We start from the raw sequence: 22,007 nt of genomic DNA, 5'->3' as shown, positions 1-22,007 counted from the left end.
TGTTTATTTGAAAATAAATAAAAGAGGACCGGAAAGAAAAAATAAAAACTCGCCGGAAATGGTTAAGAACTTCCTATTCCTTACAAATGCGCGCATGCGCAATAAAAATGTAGTTACATCTGTACGGTTATTTCTATCACATTTATTCTTGAAAAACATTGAATACTTCCATTGCGTTGCGATATTTCGTTGTTTAGCGTGTGAAACTAGTGCTCGAAGATATTGTATTCTGACGTGAAATTCACGATATTAACGACTTTAAATAACCATCGATATTAACAAGGGTGTTGTAAAAGACGTAAGTGTTTAACAATAACTATACGCCATACGTACTTTGTTATCCCGCGTATACAAAGTGCGTGAAGCCGTTGATCATAACCTTAGAAAAAAAGAATAATTCTCATCGATTCTAATTTAGTCGAATTTACAAGTGTGCTAATATTATTTTGAAGAGGAAATATGAGTCCGTTAAACAGAGGTCCTCTCTTGGGACCAAGACTTCCACCGGCCGGTATACGACTACCTCCGCCTCCAAGATTTGGTGCTAGACTTCCACCACCAGGTATGCCTCCGAGAATGCCGCTACCTCCAATGAGCGCAATCCTTGGCCCGATGAGACAGAGATTGCCTCCTCCCCCTAGACTAGGCGGTGTGGCCCAACCTGGTGGACCACTACCGCTTTTTCCACCAGGTAGGGCACCGTTACCACCTATGGCAGGACCTCGAGGTCCACTTATGTGTCCATGGCCTCGGAGAGTCTTACCACCACAAATTTTACCACACATGAGGCCAAGGTTCTCTACTAGAAATGGAACGGTCAAAGGCAAAGTATTAAATAATGCCAAGAAAGTCATCAAGCTTGAGGTATGTGTTATACTGCCTTTAGCTTGTATGCTATCAAATTTTTTATCTATTGTCTATTTCAAATTTTATTTTATATTATTCAGTTAGCATTATAATTTATTTCTCTTAAATATTTTTATACATGCACGAGTGACTTTTAAAATTATTTGATTATTAAAGATATAAGCAAAACAATTCGATATTTTACTTAGAAAATATTATTATTATTAATATACTATAGTCACTGTAGCATTTTACGTCCATGTTAAATATTAAAATAATTCATAATTGCAACAAAAAAAAAAAAAAAAAAAAAAAAAAAAAATTTATTATTTTAATTATTATCAAAAAGTATTATGGTCGTTTAGGAATTAGAATTAAAAAAACCATGGATGACAGATGAAATTCGCAGTGAAATACAAAAGAAAAATAAGCTTTATGCTAAGGCAAAGAAGAATAAGGATGCAAAAGAATGGGGAGAATTTAAGGATCTACGCAATAAAGTCACAAGAATGATAAGAGATGCAAAGAATGAATATCTTGTTACTAAACATCCTGAACAGGTATCTTTTTTTTTTTCCTATTCACTGCTACTTTGCAATTTAAGCTTTAATTATAAAAAAAAAAAATGTAAATAATTTTTAACAAACGTATATACTATAGTAATAGTTAAATAAGAGATTAAAGATTTTCATTGCCAATATAAAATCAATTATTGGTCAGACCACCTTTTAACTAAGCATTGTATAAAAATTTAATATTGCTTTTTATATATTTTTTATAAACTATAAGTAATTTCTTTTTCTTTTTTTTTTTTTTTCTTTTCTTTCTCTCTTTTTTTTCTTTTTTCTCTTTTTTTTCTTTTTTTTTCCCCTTTATTTTTTCTTTTTTTGTACAAATGTTATCATTTCTTATATATGTATAAATGAACTTTTCTTATAACATAGTTCATAATAACTATTGACTTAATGTGATAAAAAAGATCTGAAAATATTATGAAAACATTTTCCTAAACTGAAATCTATTATTGCTTAAATTCTTCTATGGTTAGTAGTTGCATCACTTTTTTGCTTATAATTTTAGCATCTAAGATTAAGATCTAGTAATATAAATTATAAATTAGAGAACATGTTAATCTTTAATGTTTTCTCTATATTTTATATTTTTTCATAATATTTTTTTCTATTGGTACTTATTATTTATCTCCCTTAGGATATTTAAATATGAAATATAAAATACAAGATTATTAGTATCAATATATTTATAAAAGTTGATTATTCTAATATTTTATTATTTATTAAGTACTATTTCATGTCAATCAATATTACATATATGATATTTTTCCAATTTATACCAATTATATTACCTTGTACCAATATGAATCTTCTAGCAGTAAACGCCGAACAATCTTTATTATCTCTATTTTGTTTAAGTCTGACAGAACCTTGGATCAAAGGTATATTACTGTTATATCGTCCGTATGATACAACATATAGAGTGTTATGTAAACATTGAATCCAAAATTATTTTTTGATTTGTTCTCTTGACAGCTGGATTGCTTTGGTTACAGGGTGGTCAGAAAACAGATGATAAGAATACGAATGAATCCGAGGGTGTTCAGAAAACTGAGAATGCGCCTGAGCAATCAGAGCAAATGGAGCAAATGGAGGAGACGCAGCCTTCCAGCGAACAGGCACAGTCTTAAGCTTCAGGCTACTCCTCCTATAAAGAATTGAACAATTTAATTTTTATACGACACAGTATTCTGTTTTCAAATTTCAGAACGATTAGATTTTGTTTTTCTTTTATTTTTCTTTTCTCTTTTCACTTTTCTGTTTTTTTTTTTTTTTTTTTTTTTTTTTTTTTTTTTTTCTTTTTCTATATGTTTTATAAATTTAAAATAATTACTTCGATATTTTTGTATATTATTTGCAAGTCTACTCTAGACGAATATATTATAGAATTTATACTGTCTCCTCTCTCTACTGCATTTTTTATCAGGATAATATAAATATAAATTTTTTTCATTTACATCCATAGCTTAAGTATATATGTTATTTGATTTCTTTTATGATATGCAATATAATTTGATAAACTATTAGCATTTAATATCGAAGAAATACACATATGTTAGATTTTTATATAGTACTTGTAATTTAAAGTCATTTAACTTTTCTCTTATAAAGTAGTATTCATTTGTAGATGTATAATGTTTACAGCTTTGTATGTTAAAAATACTTAGTGTAATCATATTGAATATTTGCAACCTTTATTTATATAACATGAAAAAACTAACAGCTTAAATAAATTTTTCAATGGCTCTTTAAATTGCTCTTTAAAAATATTACAGTGCTGCGAGCTATAACATTCCTCATTAATAAGTTAATTGAAATAAAAATGTTAATAAGATTATAAGACATATATTTATATATACAAGATTAAATTATAAGATCAATTAAAAGTAAATTTAATATTTAGATAGCTTGTGGCTCTGTAGTAAATATATGGTACAATTTTTAGACTGGTTTGTCAATGTATATGTGACTATACTTCTATAATTACTAAATATATTTTTATTTATTTCATAAACGTGACTTCCAAATGAACACACACTACTGAGAAAAGCATAAATTTGTAACTAAAATGCATAATGTAAGAATAAATCATATTTCTACAAGTTATAATAATTTTGGTATCCCTATTACTCTTTAAGCTTCTAAGAAAATCTATTTGTGTACTAACACAATCGTTCTGAATTATGAAAATATTTTTATGTATATTCTAAATACAAACGAAAAATTCAATATACAATTATTAATTATATTTTAGAAATTTTTACTGATACAATACAAAATATTTGCCTATATTGAGCACACATCTACATTGCGATATTGTATATACATAAGTATCTTATATATATTATAAAATTTAATTTCTACGAAAGGTATGAAAAGTATTAATTTGATTATTAAATATGAAAGCAATTTTTATATTGATCAAATATTAATAATATATAAATAGCCACTTCATTCTTTAAGGTCTTTTTGATATAAGTTTTATAGTTATTGTTTTGTAATCATTCTGATATCATCAGAATGAATTTCAATTGATGAAATTACTATGGTTTTAGATTTTTTATATTTCTAAATGACTTCTTCCAGTTAAGAAAAGAAAAAAAAATTGCAATTTCTGAATACCCTGGAATTATTAAACATGAATCCTACCATATTTTTTTCAAAGACAATAATTATTTAGCATATAATTTTAAATTGTTAATGATTGCTTTTTTCAAATATTCATTTTTAAATAATCAAATTCTTCAAAGATTTTAACAAACAAAATTATTTTATTATGAAATGAACAATGTTTATAATAAGATGGTAATTGAACCTTTGAAAGTTTATGAAGTGGTCTAAATCATAATTTTGTATAAAAGATAATAAAAAGTTAAATGAGATTGAATATAATAATAAACAAGAAATATTACATCGGTGATTTAGACGATACTAACTTTCGATGGGTCAAAAAAGGTAAATATAACATAACTTGTTATAAGATAATTCTATGTGGTTGTCTCATTTCTGAAAGTATATCATTATTTATTGAAAAAAAAAAAAAAAAACAAAAAAAAAAACAAAAATATATATATATATGTGTGTGTGTGTGTATATGTGTATGTAATTTATTTTTATCAAATACCAAGGTCACAATTTTTAGGCACATCTTTATCCAAACAATGATGAACCATATGACAAAAGAGATGAAAATTATGAAAGTTCAGATGAAGATCAACAATACTATTGTGAAGTATGTGATAGAGATTTTCCATCAAAAGATACATTATCAGAACATGTAAATACACATAAGTTATGTGGTATAGATGGTTGTACCTTTACTGCTCACCCATTACTTGTTGAAAAACATATTAGTATGCAACATAGTACTGGGTTATATCAAAGAATGAAAAATTTATCGACACCAGAAGATATTCAAAAGTGGATTGCTGAAAGGAAAAGGTAATATCTAATACAATAATTATAACTTCTTAATTATTTATATATTATATATTAAATATTTAATTATTATGGTGAAATTAAAAGATAAAGAAATATAGTTTTCATATAAAAAAGAAATTGCTGTGTAATTAAAATATCTCAATAGATTATTATATATTTTTGGTATTTAGTGCACAACCGTAATATTATATTTGAAATGTTTATATTAAATTTCATAAAACATAGGAAATATCCTACAAAAGCAAATATAGAAGAACAAAAAAATGCAGAATTAAAGAAAATACAACGAGGTGAAATAATCAAACAAGAGCAAAGATTTGTTCGACCAAGGACAAATAAAATAAACACTTGTACAGAAAGAAAACGAAGAAATCGTAAACGGCGAATACCGAAATATGAGAATATAGCACCTGTTACAAATATTTACAGAGGTCTAATTTCATTTCCAGGAACATGTCAGTTTAATTATAATTATTGGATATATTTGAGTACATGATATATACAAAATAAGTATACGCTATGTATTTGATGTTATTATTTTTTTAGCTTGTCTAAATGATGACTCTAATGAAAGTTTAAACGAAGAACATTCGGAAACAAAATCTACTACTGCTGATGCAATTATAGAAAGTACATTTAATATCTCTGATGAGGAAGATATACTAATTGAAAGTAATTTGATAACTAGTCCAATAAAAAATACTTTAACGTGCAGCTTAGTAGCGGACTATGAAAGTGAAGGTAATCGCATTATAAGTTAATGAATTTATTTTATATATATATATATATATATATATATATATATATATATATATATATATATATATATATTGATATAAATAAAAATAAGATATAGATTTATTCGATTTTTATTTATGTTTTTTTTTTTTTTTTTACAGACGAGATGCCAGAAGAAATACCTATAAAAAAATCTAAAATATGTTTAGATCAAAAGAAAATTATGGAAGAAAAAGTGTTAAATCCTGAACAAAGTGTCAATAATTATAATACATTATCTGACACAGTATCAAACAAAAAAATATCTAATATTTTTGATAAATCTAATAGAAAGGAAAAAGAAACTCAACCATATAATATACGTACAAAGAACACAGTTATCAATAATAAAAGGAATAATAAAAATAGTTTAAATTTATTGCAGAGGTTACTTTCTAGATCTATACAACATGAAAGAAATATGATCTGTCAGTGTATAAAATATATAGTGGATAATAATTTTTTCGACTGTGACTAGTTATTATACTTATAAACGATTTTAATTAAAAATTTCTTTCTAATATCTATATATAATACTATTGTATTTATTTATAAATATATTTTAATAAAAGATCTGTAAGGATGTACAAATGTAAAGATTGAAAGACACAATAATTAATGTTACCATTTAATTTTTATTTTTTCTGTTTTCTCTCTTTTTTCTGTTTTTTCTGAGGTTCTTTCAAATCAATATCATTTTCTCCTGGCCTCTTCTCACCACTTTTAACAGAGATCAGATTTTTACTCTTTTTACCAGAAAGTGCATTGTTCCAATCAGATTCGCTCCCCTTTATTACATATTGATCTAAATTTTCTTTCTTTAATTTTTCTAATTCAGCTTTTTGTTTTCTTTTTAATTCCTATTATAAAAAAAAAGAAAAAAAAAAAAAAAAAAAAATTAATATCTTATAATACAGATTGTATTTTATTTATCCTAAGAATAAAAATATAATGTTACAAACCTTTTCAGCTGCTTCTAATTCCTCGTGTAAACTTTGCCCTGCTAATGGATTCAATTGAGCGTTATCATTTGTCAATTTTTTGTCCATTATAACACTCTCAATAAAACGTTCAGCAATCGAATTAAGATATTGTATTGATTTACGTATAATACGATTAAATAAACCAAGTAACTGTGACGATTGTAAATTTAATTCTTCAGCTAATTTGTCAACAGTTTTATGTTGCAATCCCAAACCTAATATAATTGCCTAATAAACATACAAAGGGATATTTGTATAAATTTAAAAAAACAATATAAAAATATTAAATAATGATAAATAATATAATTATGTTTACCAATTGTGCTGGAGAAAAATGTATATCACCCATCATATTTAAATAATATAAACGTCCCAATGAAGGTAATAAATCCATAATTAAATGATAATCTGCCATATTATTACTGTACATATCTAATCGTTTTAAATCATAAGACGTGAAATACACGTCCAATATTTCTTTCGTTAATGCTAAAATACATTGGAAATAATTTATATATGTTAAGATCATTCAAAAGAGATATTAATAATAATAAAAAAAGTTATGCATACTAATAGATTCTACGGGTACAGCCTTATTAGTTAAAATACTCAAAGATAAAGAAGCTGGATATGTATTGAACGAATAAGAAAGTAACGTTATAAAACGACGACGAAAATCTTTCCAATAAGCGCTTAACCAATTGTTATCAGTTTCTTGATCTGAATTTATCTTGTATAACATTATACACGAATGTTCTCCTGTTATATCGTTCGAGGTTTGTCTAAGAGAAACATTATTAATGTTATTAGAAAATAACTTACTGATTAATTATAAGTAGAAACAGTATCTTGAGATACTCTTTTTTTTTTTTTTTTAAACAAACCTTATATATACAGGTACGAATGAAGACCTTTTCCAAAATTTTAAAAGTTGTTCTGTTATACCGAAAGATACACCAATATAATCTAAATTTTCTGCCTTTCTTTCGGATAGTTTTAAAAGAAGAGGTGGAAGAGAAGCTCGTGGTTCTACGAAAAGATTATTTTTTAATTGCCATTATGTTCGAATTAAACATAATTCTCACATAATATATATGTTTATATAAAGTGAGTCTTATTGTATACAAAAAAAAAAAAAAAAAAAAAAAATAATATTATTATTATTATTATTATTATTATTATTACCAATAGTCTCCTCTAATAATCCTACTTCTTCGTCTTGAACTGAATCAATTTCTGTTTGTTGCTTTTCAATTTCTATCTCATTAATATCAAAAATGTTCATTTCATAATACTGCTTCAAAAGTTCTAATGCTCGAGTACCATAACCCATCTAAAAATTTAAATGGACATAAAAATATATAACTTTACGTTACATGTTTAAAAAGAGATTAATTATTTAAGTATATAATATTACATACTCCTTGATAATCAGGATGAGTTGCAATACGAACAATACGAGCTCCTGCTAAAGTTGGAAAATCTTGATCTTGATATTGTTGAGCAATTGTCCATGGTATTAGATCACCGGCAGCTCTTCGGCCACGACCTAAACCATCAGTTATAGTAGCTTTGCTAACTTCACCTTCTAAACAGACCTACATATTGTATGAAATTTATGTATATATGTTTTTTTTTTTTTTTTTTTTTTTTTTTTCTATTGCATGCATTAATAATGCTTATGAATGTACCTGAATGACAGCTAATATTTCAGGTAATGCTTTTCTATTTATATCAACCGGACCTAATAGACAAAATAAATGATGAGCTGGCGCATCAGACATCATTTGTAAATCATTTGGACTATTCTGAAAATTATATTAATTTTACGATATGGTATTTATATTTAGATATAAATAGAAATTATATATTTATAAAATTTACCTTATAATGTGACGCAACATACAAGGCTACCAATTTTTGAAGAAATAATTCAGATGCTTTATGATAAGAGAACAATGTATCTCTAGAAATAGAACTTGATATAATCTCTATATATATTAAGAAAACATTACCAAGATAATAATTATTTTTAATAAGAACTACCTATTTATGTAATATAATTGGCATGTATCTGGAGGTGGACATCCAGAAAGAATGGAGGAATATGTAGTTGCATTTAAACAGAGTAATTCTGTCAACCATTGTTCAACAGCATCTCCAGGTTTATAACGAATCGATTCTTCAAGTGTCATCTCATATAACTGTCTTCCTATTAAAGTTTTCTCATTTTGTTCTTTATCATTTTTTCCATGACTATTAGATCCAACAGTTTGTGTCCTTAACTGCTGAAGCAATTTTAATGATAAAGAACGGCCTGTTCCTTCATAACTATTATAAAAATAAAATAAAAAAGAAATTGTAAACGGATAATTAATTAGTATTAAATATTTATCAACTTTTAACATCAATAGATTTACCCATTTATAGTCGATGCAAGAAATATTAAATATGGGCCTAACATAGCTTTTACATATGGTAGAGGAATAGCTGCTGCCTCATCGATTACAAGTAATTCTGCTTGATTTAATTTGTGTGTGTCAGTTGGATGTATATACTATAAAAATATATAAAATATATATATATATATATACTTCTATTTTTTTTTGTATTCTCATTTTAGAGAAATAATAGAATTTTATTAAAAAATTGGAAATGATTAAATTACCTGAATGGTTTGCCGGTGATCTCGAAAAACATTGACTCTTACTGTAGCTTTATTAAATTCAGGATTTGTGGACTGAACTAAACCATAATCAAGATGTTCTTGATATCCTAAAGCATCAAAGCCTACAAATATATACAATGATTATTAAATAATTATTTCCTCATAAATGATAATTTAATTATTATTAAATTCTTTGTTTTTTATATTTATTATACCTTTAAAAACAAATTCAAAAAGCGTGTTTAAATTTTCAGGGCTAGGACTAGATATATATATATTGGAATAGCCAAATGAAATAGCACCAGCAATTGCTAATCCCAAAGCTGCAGATTTTCCACGTCCTCTGGCAGCTGTCAGTGATACAGTAGATCTTAAAGTTTTTTCAGATATGCACTCAATAAATTTCAATAATGCCTTTGCCTACAAATTTTAATTTAAATAATTGTCAATATATATGATTTAAATGTGAAACTACAAAAAAAAATCATACTTGATCAACGGTCCTACAACAATTAACAAGCGCAGAAATAGGTTGTGTATCTCTTAAACTTTCTTTCAAAATATCCAGATCAGTTTGTTCTTCCGAAGAGGGTGATTTTTTAATAGCCTCTATTTTTAAATTATGAGAAGATATAGGTAAAACATTTAATTGATCATCAACAACCAAACATCGATTACACGATGCAAGGGATAATAAGAATCTTTCATTAAAACGGCAAACCACATCCTATAATAAATTAAAGTATAAATGATATTATTATATGCATAGAAAAGGACTTGGAGTCAAAAAAAGAAAATTAATAAATAAATAAAAAAATAAACCTGATGTGCTTCAGTACGAAAACGTTGATGAACATCCATATTTATGGTATATAATTGTTTTAATGAATTTACAGATTGTAAAAGGAAAATTATAATACCAGTTCCTTCGACCGTTTCTATAGTTCTTGCTAATAAATTAGGAGTTAGTGCTTCAAAATCCTATAAGATACATAACCTTAATTTTATACATAAATAAAAATGATAAGAAAATAATTAATAGTATATAATACATACTTGTAAAACGCACATTCCATATGTGTTACCTAAGATCTTATGAGTCTCATTATAATAACAATAACGTATGTTGGTAGAAACAATAAATAATTCGAATGGATCATCTTCGTTAACGTCAAGTTTACCGGATTTGATTTTCTTTTGTATTGACTTCATACGTTTCTTTCTGTGACTACTGAAGCCTAATTCCTTTTTATAACACCATAATACAGAAGGTCTTGCCTTTATAACAGATTTTGACAACATGTGATGAAGTAAGACAACCTAAAAATTAGAAAAAAAAAGAACATTAATTTTAATATTCATTAATATCATTCGATAATGCCATTACATGTAAGACTTTTTTATTTAGAATATACACACAATAAGTGATTCCTGAATAAACGATACTATCATACATGAAAACAAAAAACCAAAATAGTTTTTAAAAGAAACACGTGGTATTTTACATATATATATATATATATTCATTATCGTACCTGATCTCGTGCCTTTTCTCCCACAATAATAAACATTGTTCTATGTCCTGTGACAACGCCATTTTCTATTAAGATACGTATACGATTATCAATCTTCTTACGTACCATTTTATTATCAAATATATACGTTTATTATTCGAATATATATATTAGATTTCACGAGGTAGGTTATCGCGATAGTAATAAAAACAAGAACAATTTGTAATAATCGATATCTTTTTTCGCTTCCTTACTATCGATATAAATCGATATTATTCAATACATCGCTTGATATCAACATTGAAATAGGTACATAATAATTATTTAAATAAACGATAATTACGATTAAATATCGATGTGATTGATCGGTTAAAAAAATTCCTTGAAAAAGTTATAAGAAAATGTATTATTATATAAAAAAAAAAAAAAAAAAGAAAAAAAAGGATTAGATAAAGCATAGAAAAATGTGATTCGGTGATTGGTCGACGAAATAAAAAGAAATCGTAATTGAACCAATAGGAATACGTTTATCATCAATGAGAATTCGATGATACGAACGTTAAGAGCCATTAAGGGAAAAGCTTACTACCACTCCATTCGTCGATCTAACTTCAGTGATATCGTACCGATTTCTTCACGATCAGCTGATTATTGTTTTTCTTTTTTCCCCCAGAACTAGAAAAAAAAAAACCTTATAAAAGTTATGTCAGTAGAGAAATTTTCATTGCGAATTCTAGCTAGTTAATCTTACATAGATACATAGTGAAAATAATAGAGAAAGAAGAGGAAGTAAAGAAAAAAGGGAGAAAGAGTATTAACGACGATCAAATGTGTCAATGACAAAGAGTGCGTCTATGCGTATTAGTGTGCGTATGTATTCTATTGCTATCATCACTGAAAGGGTCTTGAAGTTGATCGAAGGTAGAAAAAGAGTAAAAAGAGATTGACGTTTCGCGGGTGGGGTGACATCACTGTTCCCTTGGCACTGTTGTCAGTCGCTCACAGAATGACGCAGTAGACAGTTGCGCGAGGGTGGCAAGCGCCTCGCGGAAAGAAAAATACGGCTCTTGTCGCGAAGTAAGTTTTCAAGATAAATCATTTCTTATTATTATCAAGTGTTTCTCAGGAATTTATTGGATCTTTGTATATGAAAAATCACTTCCTTTCTTATCTATATTTGTTCTTTTTCGTCTTTTCTCTCTCTCTCTCTCTCTCTCTCTCTCTCTCTATCTATCTATCTATCTCTCTCTCTCTCTTTTCTCCTTGGAAGAAGAAGATAGAGAATAATTTTCCTTTGTTGTGTCACGGTCACATTATATCCTGCATCATATATTACGATCGCAGTACGCCTACGCTATTGGATTCTTCAAAAGCGTCACAATAAAAGCGTTCAACCAAATCCAGTATTTCACGGACAAAGACGATTTTTATTGTTTCTTTCTCTTTCTTTCTCTCTCTCTCTCTCTCTTTCTCTTTCTTTCCCACTTCCTCCCTCCTCTCCTTCCTACATTCGTTCATGTCTCTCTCTTTCCCTCTCTCTTTCTCCCCTCCTCCCCTCCCTTCCTCTCTCTCTCTCTCCTTTTCATTCTCCCCACCTTTCTTTTTTTGTCTTTCTCTTTCGTCGACCCTGAGTGCGTTCTCTAGGAACAGCTGTGTTGAATTGTGCAATGCCGTTCGACAAGCAAAATAGACCTCCCCACTGCTACCGTCTTTACCAATGCACTTTCCCACTGCAGCGTTAAATAATACATCGGTGACGTACCAATAAACTTTCGGATATTAGCCTGAACAAGTGCGTTAACACTTTTGTGTAATGCTGAAAAACGCGACGGTGGTAAATCGTTTATTTATTTTTATTATTTTTTTTTTTATTTTTTTTTTTTTTTTTTTCTTTTTCTTTTTTTATATTTTTTTTTCTTTTCTTTTTCCTTTTCTTCTCTTTTCTTTTCTTTCCTTTTCATATTTCCATTTTGGGCCATTCCTCGTACACGATAATAATTATTTATGAATTAAAATATATTTTTTTTTTCTTTCTTTCTTTCTTCTATTGAAAAATTATTAGTTCATAATATTCTTTGTGAAGAAAAACGTTCAATTTTTTTTTCAAGTTCCTTTATCACCTATTTTTCGCTGTTTTTTTCTTTTTTCTTTTTTCTTTTTTTTTCTTTTTTTTTTTTTCGACACATTAGGCTTTTATTTTTATCTAGTCATTCGTATCTAGAAAAAGAGAATAATATACTCTTATTTGTTTACTTTCCAATAGTCATTTAAAATGTGTGTTTTACGAATAGTCACGCTTCGTGGAAAAAAAAAAGAAAAAAGAATGAAAATATTTTGAACTGCGTAGTGATTTAAAGAACAAAGAAAATTATATTAAACTCTGTTCTATTTCATACATCGACGTAATAATTAATGCTATTTCTGATCAATGAATGAGAATTCGATACGTACGACTGGATCGTTGAACTCAACGAAAATGAATTTATCTTTGTTATCGTTATCATGTTCGGAAGTTAAATATACCCTCTTGACACGCCAAGGAATATTTGCGATTATGGGAATATTAATGTCTGATTATAATTTAAATCTTTATGTTACGATTATAATTTAATTTGAGAAAAAAAATTCCACTTATTTTTAACTTATAAACAATAATATATATATATATATATATATATATATATATATATATATGTATGCATATATGTATGTATGCAACGGTTAGTAATAATACGAAGTATGACTTTAGTAGTACCTTTTAAATATCGCGTTTAACATATTAATGAATATATGAAGTAAGTTAAATAATTCAAATCATTTTTTAATTATACATTGTTATCACACATTTATAAATGATTATTTTCTAAATAATTAATTAATTCTATTTATTTAGTTTTCTATTCGAATAATATTTATTATTAAATCAATAAGACCATAAGAATAAATGATATAAAAATATTTGGTTATAAACAAACATTAGTTACATTAACGAATAACTGAATAATTATAAAGAATGATGAATTAATTTTTTTTTTTTTTGTATATTTCTTTATAGAGAAAATAATTGCTCATGAAAGAAAAATGTCTGCTGATTCACCAAGACGTAGTGTGCATAAAGGAGCTCAAGTTGTATCACCTCAGCCAATAGTTGATCGTTCAATTATTGATAGTGTTGCTGGAATTATAAATGATATAGTTCCACAGGTTGTACTTTTAATCAAAAATATTTAGTTTTATAAGAAATTCTTTCAATTATCTATTTATATCTATTAGATATTATCCTTTCAGGCATATACTACTACCCCCAGCACAGATAACAAAGAATCTATAAGTTGGGCTAGATTTGAATATGCAGATATAAATGATCCAGCGTTATATCCTGATTTTAATGAAGGTTCAAGTACACCACCATTGTTGTTAGTACTTGGGTATTCGACTGGTGTACAGGTTTGTACTTTGTTAGAATTTTCATATTGTTGTAATAATTATATAAAAAGTTATTTAAAGAAAATATGAACATTAAAAATATTATTGTGTTATCAAAGCTTTTTAACTTTTATCTATAGGTATGGCTAATAGCAGCAACGGGAGAAGCAACAGAAGTGTTATCATGGCGACAAGGAATAGTGCGTACCTTAAGAATTTTACCAAATCCGAAGACTGACTCTGAACATGCTGATCCATATGAACCGAAACGGCCATTAGTAGCGATATGCGACTCGGCTGGACCGGGACCACAGTTTTGCAATATTAGTTTCATTTCGCTAAAAACTGGCGAACAAACTAAAAACATAAAGTTTAAAAATCCTGTCTGTGACATTCTGGCAAATAGGAGATCCATAGTTGTAACATTTTTAGAGAAAATTGCTGTCTTTGATGCAAGAACATTTGAGGATATTTTAACAGTAACTACTTGTTATCCTAGTCCTGGACCAAATCCCAACCCTGTCGCATTAGGAACCAGATGGCTAGCTTACAGGTAACCATACTATTTTTGTTTCTTTTTAAATATTATTTACAATCTTAGAAGAACGTGTATATATATATATATATATATATATATATATATAAATATATATATACACACATGTGTATTTAATATTGTTAATTACAGTGAAAAGAAATTATTGCCTGGTAGAAGAAGCAGTGGTGGCTGCGAAGGTGAAGGTGTACAAAGTTACACTGCAACCGTTTTATATGCAGCGAAGTCTTTAGGAAAAGGTCTACGTGGGTTAGGAGAAACAGTAGCATCGAGTTTAACAGGAAACTCAGTGTCACCATTAGCTGTTAATAATATGGGCAATGATGTAACACAGCCAGGTGTAGTCATGATTTTAGACCTACAAGCTGCAAAGGAGGAAAAGGATTTGGATGATACATCTATAGAGACAGTAATTGCTCATTTCACTGCCCATAGTGATGCGATCGTTGCCATGACTTTTGATTTAACCGGTGCATTATTAATGACGGCTGACAAACGTGGACATGATTTTCATATATTTAGAGTTCAGCCTCATCCTGGTGGTCCTACACTGGCAGCAGTTCATCATCTTTATATTTTGCATCGCGGAGATACCACAGCTAAAGTACAAGTAAGAAATTATATTATTTTGTCATTTTTCTTGCCATTACTTCAATCTATAACAATTTATATTTTTTTTATCGTAGGACATGACATTCTCAGCTGATACTCGTTGGGCTGCTGTTTCAACCGTTCGGGGAACTACTCATGTTTTCCCAGTTGCACCTTATGGTGGATCTGTAGGAGTGAGAACTCATTTGACTCCACATGTAGTAAATAGACTTTCACGGTTTCACAGAAGTGCAGGCTTAACGGATGATGGTACCAGATCTCATTCTCCTGTTTCTCATACTGAATTACCTTTATCAGTCTATCCTTATTCCAATCCGAGACTTCCACCATATCCTCATCCAACAATTCTGCACCCTTTAGCACAAATTAGACAGCCATCCTCATTGAATCACGTCAACAGCCAAGCTCAACCACGGTAATTTCTATTATTATTGACGCTGATAAGCTAATTTTTATGACTTAGATTTTAGTAAAATACATATAAAATTTTTATATTATAAATTGATCTTGTTCAATTTATAATAAATATAAATTAAATTAGATTGTGCTAGTATATGATATAAAATAGTATTAATTGTGGATTTTATTTTTATTTCTTGTTCCGTTAGACCACAGCAAAGACAGCGGCTTCATTCTGACGATAGTGGTACTTTACCTTTAAAGATATGTGCTTGCTTTGCTCCACCTAGAGCTTGGATTTATGCGCAAAGAGACTCTGGTAGCAAGGTTGCAAAAAGAGCAGTAGATTCTTTGTTTATTATGGCATGTCATGGAAATATGATACAATATGATCTAGAGCCTAAACCTGCTACTGGTATGTTTTATTATTTATTGTAGCAATATTGAAATATATTTAATGAAAAATATTTTATATGTTAGTATGGATATCTTATTGGCAAATTACACTGTTTTTGATTAAGACAATTTATTACATATAGGAGTACCAAAAGAAAAAGTGTGTGATGATACAATGATAGAACTAGAAGTTGAAGCTAAAGGCCAATGGCCTCTTCTAAGGTCTCCAAATTCTATGGAAATTGTACCACCTTTAGCATTAGCAAGTTCTTTATTTAGCGTCTCTACTGTACCCAATAATGTTCAGCCACTTGATACAAGTGAAGATGGTTGGTTAAGTCAGGTGGAAATTGTAACACATGCTGGACCACATAGACGATTATGGATGGGACCGCAATTTGTTTTCAAAACGTATAATGCACCTAGTGGGTTAGTTATTTCTTTTTAATTCTAAAAATTTTTAAACAACGTATCATTCTTTAAAAATTACCAACTATAAATAGATTTCACAAATATGATTAAATAATTGACGTTAAACATCTTTGCTTAAAATAGGATTCTAACAATAGCAACTTATTATTAGGGTTTCTGTAAACTTGGTAGAAGCAGAGGCAGTAGAGATTGGTATTACAGGTGGTTCACGCCCAGCAAGATCAAATCCTGTTAATATGCCACATGCAGCTTCTAGACCTTTAGTTCCAGTTGTTATCGATGGATCAGGAAGTAAGTTTATATATATATATATATATTAAAATATATAAATAACTAATGCTATTAGTAAAGATTTTAATATTTTTTCAAATATATTCATAATGTGTATACAGAAAAGTTTAGGAGATTCATCATTTTTTATTTAAGTAGGCATTTATACATTTCTATATAACTATATATATAAATCAGTGTACTTAATTAATATGGATTTTAGGCAGTTATGAACAGTCACCAAGATTTATGGAAGCTTATGGAGATTCATTAGATAATGAACATATTGGAGTTGGCAGTGGTGAAAATCAATTAAGAGAAGATTTGGCAGAAGCTATGCTTGAAACATCAATTGCTCCACATCGTGCACCTGGTAAGTAATCCTTGAAAAAAAGAAAAAAAAAAAAAAGGAAAAAGAAAAAAAAACATTTCATATTACTTAATAATTTAATTATAAAATCAATATGAATTTTTGTATAAATTGTTTGGATTACTTATATATTTTCATTAACTCCAATTCAAATATTGTCTATCATATGGAGTAGTTGAATATGTATAAAGCACAATATAGAATCAATAATAGTAAATGTATACATTGATTTGATTAGATGTTAAATGCATAGTATAAAACTCATATTCACGTTTGAATCTAACATTGAAACAAATCCATTATAATCTGACTAAACATGCTTGAGTCATTAAGATGATGCTCTCTTTATTTCTTTCTTCCTTTATTTATTTATTTATTTATTTATTTATTTATTTATCTGTTTATTTATTTATTTTCAAATTTCATTTTAATTCTAGCCATATTTAGAAAATAATATGTAAAATTAGAAAGCTTGTATAGTTATGTGCACGTTAAAAGCTAGTACACATCACCATGTACTATTTTCCTTCTCAACAAATAATGTTTACACTTATAAACATTAGGTGAACATTAGTACGTATTTTAAATATGACCGTACAATTTTTATATAATCGATTGAAAAAGAACAATAGAATTTGTTGTAATGTTTAGTAAAATTCTATAGTATATATAATAGTATATCACTCGATTCGATATATCCCTTGCGAAAATAATAAATAGAAACAAATAAACAAATATAAAACAAAAAAAAAAACGTATCACGAAAAAGAATATTGACGCAATTCTGATCTCTGCACGGGGTGAAAGGATGGTCGCTTGCATCTTAAGAATTGTACACAGAACTGGCCAGAGGCAGGTATCTTCGTTTTTATCCCTATAACTATGTCTGATCACTAACATATCACAACACGGTATGAAAAAGTAAATTCAAAAACACACTGGAAAAATTCTATTCAAGCACTGTACGTTACAATTTTCACTAACCAGTGTATATAGTTTCCAATTAGATAGAGTCTAAAAAGAGACTCTTAATTTAACATTTATGTGTTTCCTAAGTATACAGAGAATACATATATTTCCTTTCTTAATGCTTTATTCCAGCATTAGAGCATTGGATCAGCAACGTCAATGCTTTTCCGGTGTGCAGTGTGGAAAGTAAATCAAATTTTTAAAGGGAATATCTAATGAAAAAAGAAAAAAAAAGATGAAGCAATTTTGAAATTAGAGATTTTTCCTTTCGTATATAATACGCTTTGCCAGCACCACCGTTCGCTCTCGTCGCAGTGCTCGTGCTATAGTTGATTCGTTGTTCTTTTCTTTCTTTTTTTTTTTCTTTTTTTTTTTTTTTTTTTTTTTTTTTTTGATAGATTTTTCTTCTCATTCTCTCTCTCTCTCTCTCTCTCTCTCTCTGTCTATCTATCTATCTTTCTTTCTATTTCTCTAAAAACCCAAACATCTTTAATGCCAACTACGACAAGAGTATACTTACGTGCATCAAAGCAAAGTTGAACAATACGTAACTCGATTTTGATACCTGCCAACGGCTTTTCTGTTATCAGGGAGGCGCTCGGTATTTGAGAGGGTGGGTCAGCCAGTAACTAAAGTCGTCAACCCTCTTGGCACCGTGATAACCGTGTCTGCTGACGAAGAGGACGTCAGCTCTAGTCAAGAGTTCGATTCCGCGGAGGAGAGTCTAGTTCCTGAAGCACCGAGGAGCGTTTGTGCAGAAGAGGGGCCGGCCTCGCTCGGTGATCTTGAGCCACCGTGTTATCAAACGTTACGTGATCTAACAGAGATCTGTGCTGAGATGCGTTCCGCAAGCGAACCAGCTATTGACAGTGTACCAGATGAGAATATTCGAGATATTAAAGAAAGAAAGGAGCTTTGCGTCGAAGTGGCATCGATGAAGTCAGCGGGGAATTGTTCTATCGATTTCGAGAGAGAGGATGCTTTTCGAGATGTTCCAAGTGGCCTGAGTCTTTGCGCTGAACAAGGTGAGATACCGAGCAGTCCCATGACAGAAGCCAAAGAAAGTACTGCTCGATCTAAAAGAAGTAATAAATATGAACACGCTGAGACTCAAGAGAAAAGCATAGCCAAAGCTAAATACGTTGTTAATTATGACGAGGACAGCGTCGTACTAATGGAGAACAGGCTGTCTTGTGAAAAAGCTAATCCTCAAATGCGAGTCAAGAATCAACAAACCTTCTCTTCCTCCTCATCCTCTTCCTTCTCCTTCTATTCTCCTTCTTCTTCGCGGCATCAGAGTAAAGATACTGAAAAAACAACGAAGACCTCGAAACAACCTGTTAAAGAATTGAGAACACGAATCGACAAATACATTGTAAAGGAACAAGATGATAGTGTCGTTATAGAGGACCCTACTCGGTGTAATACAGACACAAAAAATAATTGTATCGGTAAAAAACATTGTGATTTATCGAAAGAAGATAAATGTAGGTTGAATGATGAATGTGTTTCAAAAACCGATCATAAGTTGGATCAAAAGGTAACTGAGAATACAAAGTGCAAATCCAAATCGAAGGACACGGATACTATCAAAGAATCAGAAGGTTGCTGTGGCAGCACTGATCGATCTTTCGTAGAATTAGATAAACCTAATGCTAATGATGATGGTATTGCAAATGTCGAATGCAAGGAAGAAAACGAGACAATTCCATCGGACGATTTTAATTCTATGGAGTATCATTTGGTAGATAGCAATTGTCCCATCAAAGATTCTACAGTGTCCGATCATTCGGACGAGGATATCGAACATATTCAACGTTCGGAATTAATGCGTGTCCGTGAATCATCCGATCGTGAGAATTCAGAAAAATTCATGGATTTACCTAGTTATTCCGATACCTCGCCAGTTACACAAAGGAAAAATAGTAAAAGTACCATATCCGATGATGATCTGGAATATATACATACATCGGAACTTGTAGAGATACCTGATAATAAATATAATTTAGGAACAACGTCCATCAGTAATGTGGAAAAATCTGACGAGGATTGCTCTATATCGTCTAAGGGACAGAGTAAACATACATTGTCCTCCGACGATGATCTCGAACATATTCAGCATTCCGACGTTTGCGCATCCCCCTTAGAAACAACAACAACAGCAATAACAACAACAACAACAACAACAGCAACAACAACAACAACAACAACAACAATAATGTGTCCAACAAAGGCGGACGAGCAAAATCCTAATATTAAATCACAAGAAACCATTCGTAGTTCCAAATCGAAAGCTACTAAAAGGCGAAAAGATATTTTTGTGATTGAAGATAACACGACCGACAAAGTAGAAGTAAGGGTTATGGTCGATCCTACGGACAAATGGATTGCATCGAGTAAACATTTCGATAAGAAGGCAACAGAAGAAACTCAGCAAATTGCTATTGGCGAGAAACGTTTTGGTTCTGTAGCTAAAGTCTCTTCAGAGACTATTCGTGGTGAGCATACAGCGAGTAAATCGAAAGGTACGAAGAAACGAAAGGATATCGTTGTTATAGAAGAAGATTCGAAGGAGATCGGTAGAGTGGAAATTCAGAAGCATTGTTGGTCAATATCAAAAAAATGTCAAGAAAAGAATATCAATGATGAAACTCAGAACGTTGATCTCTCAACTGTAGTATCAACGTCAAATCAGAAAAAAAGTACAATTAGTTTTCCAAACGTGCAACAAGAAAGTATTCAATTGGAGCAAACGTGTAAATCCAAAATCAATAAGAAACCGAAGGACATCACGTGGATGGATATCCATGGTAAACAAGTTTGTAAGATGAAAGGAAATAAAAAGAAGAAGGATGCCGAGGTGATCAATGAAACATGGATAACAGAGTCAAATCTTTTAGAAAAAGATCCGACGGAAGATCAGGAGAGAAAATGTGAATCGTGTGATCAAGAGACTACAAGAAACAAATCCAAAATTCTCTCTGAGGAACTCGATAAGTGTTCAGATCAAGAAACTACAAGTTTTTTAGAAGGACCGGCTAGAATAGACAATGATTTTGAGATTATGAAGATGAATTATATGCATAAAGTCAAAATGACTTGGAATCAGATGTCGTCCCGTCATAAAACAGTTAACACGATCGCGAAAAAGCCAAGGGATGGTTTAAGAACAACCGACGCAACCGCTTTCGATGCGAAACCATTGTATTATTGTTCGCGAAAGGTAACAACTGAAAAATTGCAAGAAGCAGCTGAGGAATTGAATGCGAATGCGGAGATGGAAAAAAAGATCGAGGAGTTACTTACTAATAACCCGAGGGTCTCAATATTTAAGAAAAAGAATCTACCCATGATCGAAAGTGAAACTTCTCGTAAAGAATCATCTGATCTCGAGCCATTGGTAGAGGTCGAGGAGAAATTGGATGAGAAATTGAAATTACAAAGTACGTCTAAAGTCGACGAAAATTTGGACGACGATACGATTAAAATAATTAACGAAGACGATAAAATATCCGAAGAAGTTAATAAAATCACGGAAGACGAGGATATAATAATGGTGGTGGACGAAGAGAAGATTAATTATGAAGAAGATGAAGAAGAAGAAGAAGATATTAATCCTCCGATGGAATCTACCTCATCCAAAGAGAATTCACCTGAATCTGATTATCAGCAAGATAAGAGGAGAAGCGATTCCGATCAAGATATCATACCTGAACGACGTTCGAGCTCGCCCGACGATTTAAATGCTAATGGTAACGCAGCGTCCGTCGATGTTG

General features: G+C 29.7%; 3 protein-coding genes and 1 long non-coding RNA gene across 10 annotated transcripts in view; 2 read left to right on the top strand and 2 right to left on the bottom strand.

Moving 5' to 3' along the window:
* The first annotated feature begins 85 nt into the window (after positions 1–85).
* LOC124957128 (nuclear fragile X mental retardation-interacting protein 1) lies at positions 86–6,502 on the top strand. 3 transcript variants are annotated; one of them, XM_047513858.1, is made up of 7 exons: positions 86–298; positions 432–864; positions 1,212–1,406; positions 4,561–4,859; positions 5,085–5,314; positions 5,406–5,600; positions 5,759–6,502. In XM_047513858.1, exons 2-7 carry the CDS (start codon positions 460–462, stop codon positions 6,112–6,114), a joined length of 1,680 nt encoding a protein of 559 aa, XP_047369814.1. In that variant the 5' UTR covers positions 86–298; positions 432–459; the 3' UTR covers positions 6,115–6,502. The 3 variants fall into 3 exon arrangements, with proteins under 3 accessions (XP_047369814.1, XP_047369813.1, XP_047369812.1); XM_047513857.1 differs by having other exon boundaries at positions 419–864; XM_047513856.1 differs by having other exon boundaries at positions 88–298; positions 453–864; positions 5,759–6,496.
* Positions 2,140–11,115, bottom strand: LOC124957126 (RNA cytidine acetyltransferase). Of its 2 annotated transcripts, XM_047513849.1 has the most exons (18): positions 10,823–11,115; positions 10,344–10,607; positions 10,110–10,268; positions 9,778–10,014; positions 9,503–9,707; positions 9,288–9,409; positions 9,040–9,176; positions 8,666–8,950; positions 8,504–8,585; positions 8,311–8,427; positions 8,041–8,217; positions 7,805–7,952; positions 7,504–7,648; positions 7,190–7,401; positions 6,936–7,108; positions 6,599–6,847; positions 6,355–6,496; positions 2,140–2,721 (listed from the first exon to the last, which is right to left on the bottom strand). In XM_047513849.1, exons 1-18 carry the CDS (start codon positions 10,928–10,930, stop codon positions 2,615–2,617), a joined length of 3,069 nt encoding a protein of 1,022 aa, XP_047369805.1. In that variant the 5' UTR covers positions 10,931–11,115; the 3' UTR covers positions 2,140–2,614. The 2 variants fall into 2 exon arrangements, with proteins under 2 accessions (XP_047369805.1, XP_047369804.1); XM_047513848.1 differs by lacking the exon at positions 2,140–2,721 and having other exon boundaries at positions 6,185–6,496; positions 10,823–11,096.
* Positions 11,116–11,400: 285 nt separating this feature from the next.
* Positions 11,401–22,007, top strand: part of LOC124957125 (serine-rich adhesin for platelets-like) — a 20,692-nt gene continuing 10,085 nt past the window's right edge. The window contains exons 1-11 of one of the 3 annotated variants that reach the window (XM_047513847.1): positions 11,401–11,878; positions 13,857–14,005; positions 14,075–14,248; positions 14,368–14,780; positions 14,940–15,393; positions 15,470–15,810; positions 16,004–16,209; positions 16,334–16,619; positions 16,774–16,913; positions 17,116–17,265; positions 18,822–21,983. In XM_047513847.1, coding sequence (XP_047369803.1) covers positions 13,883–14,005; positions 14,075–14,248; positions 14,368–14,780; positions 14,940–15,393; positions 15,470–15,810; positions 16,004–16,209; positions 16,334–16,619; positions 16,774–16,913; positions 17,116–17,265; positions 18,822–21,983 — 5,449 coding nt within the window. In that variant the 5' untranslated portion in view covers positions 11,401–11,878; positions 13,857–13,882. Of the gene's footprint in view, positions 11,879–13,856; positions 14,006–14,074; positions 14,249–14,367; positions 14,781–14,915; positions 15,394–15,469; positions 15,811–16,003; positions 16,210–16,333; positions 16,620–16,773; positions 16,914–17,115; positions 17,266–18,821; positions 21,984–22,007 lie in introns of all 3 variants that reach the window. The other 2 variants (XM_047513846.1, XM_047513845.1) reach the window with 2 other exon arrangements.
* The window catches only part of LOC124957132, a 20,583-nt gene continuing 12,362 nt past the window's right edge, over positions 13,787–22,007 (bottom strand). The window contains exons 2-5 of one of the 2 annotated variants that reach the window (XR_007103460.1): positions 19,468–19,538; positions 18,752–19,307; positions 14,436–14,584; positions 13,787–13,976 (exon numbers count right to left, since the gene is read on the bottom strand). This is a non-coding gene — a long non-coding RNA (uncharacterized LOC124957132). The remainder of the gene's footprint in view (positions 13,977–14,435; positions 14,585–18,751; positions 19,308–19,467; positions 19,539–22,007) is intronic. The other variant, XR_007103459.1, reaches the window with a different exon arrangement.

The sequence above is a fragment of the Vespa velutina genome, chromosome 24, assembly GCF_912470025.1.
Source record: "Vespa velutina chromosome 24, iVesVel2.1, whole genome shotgun sequence".
Taxonomy (NCBI): Eukaryota; Metazoa; Arthropoda; class Insecta; order Hymenoptera; family Vespidae; genus Vespa; species Vespa velutina.
The sequence above is the reverse complement of the archived record's forward strand: the minus strand, read 5'-3'. Positions and strand labels throughout refer to the sequence as shown.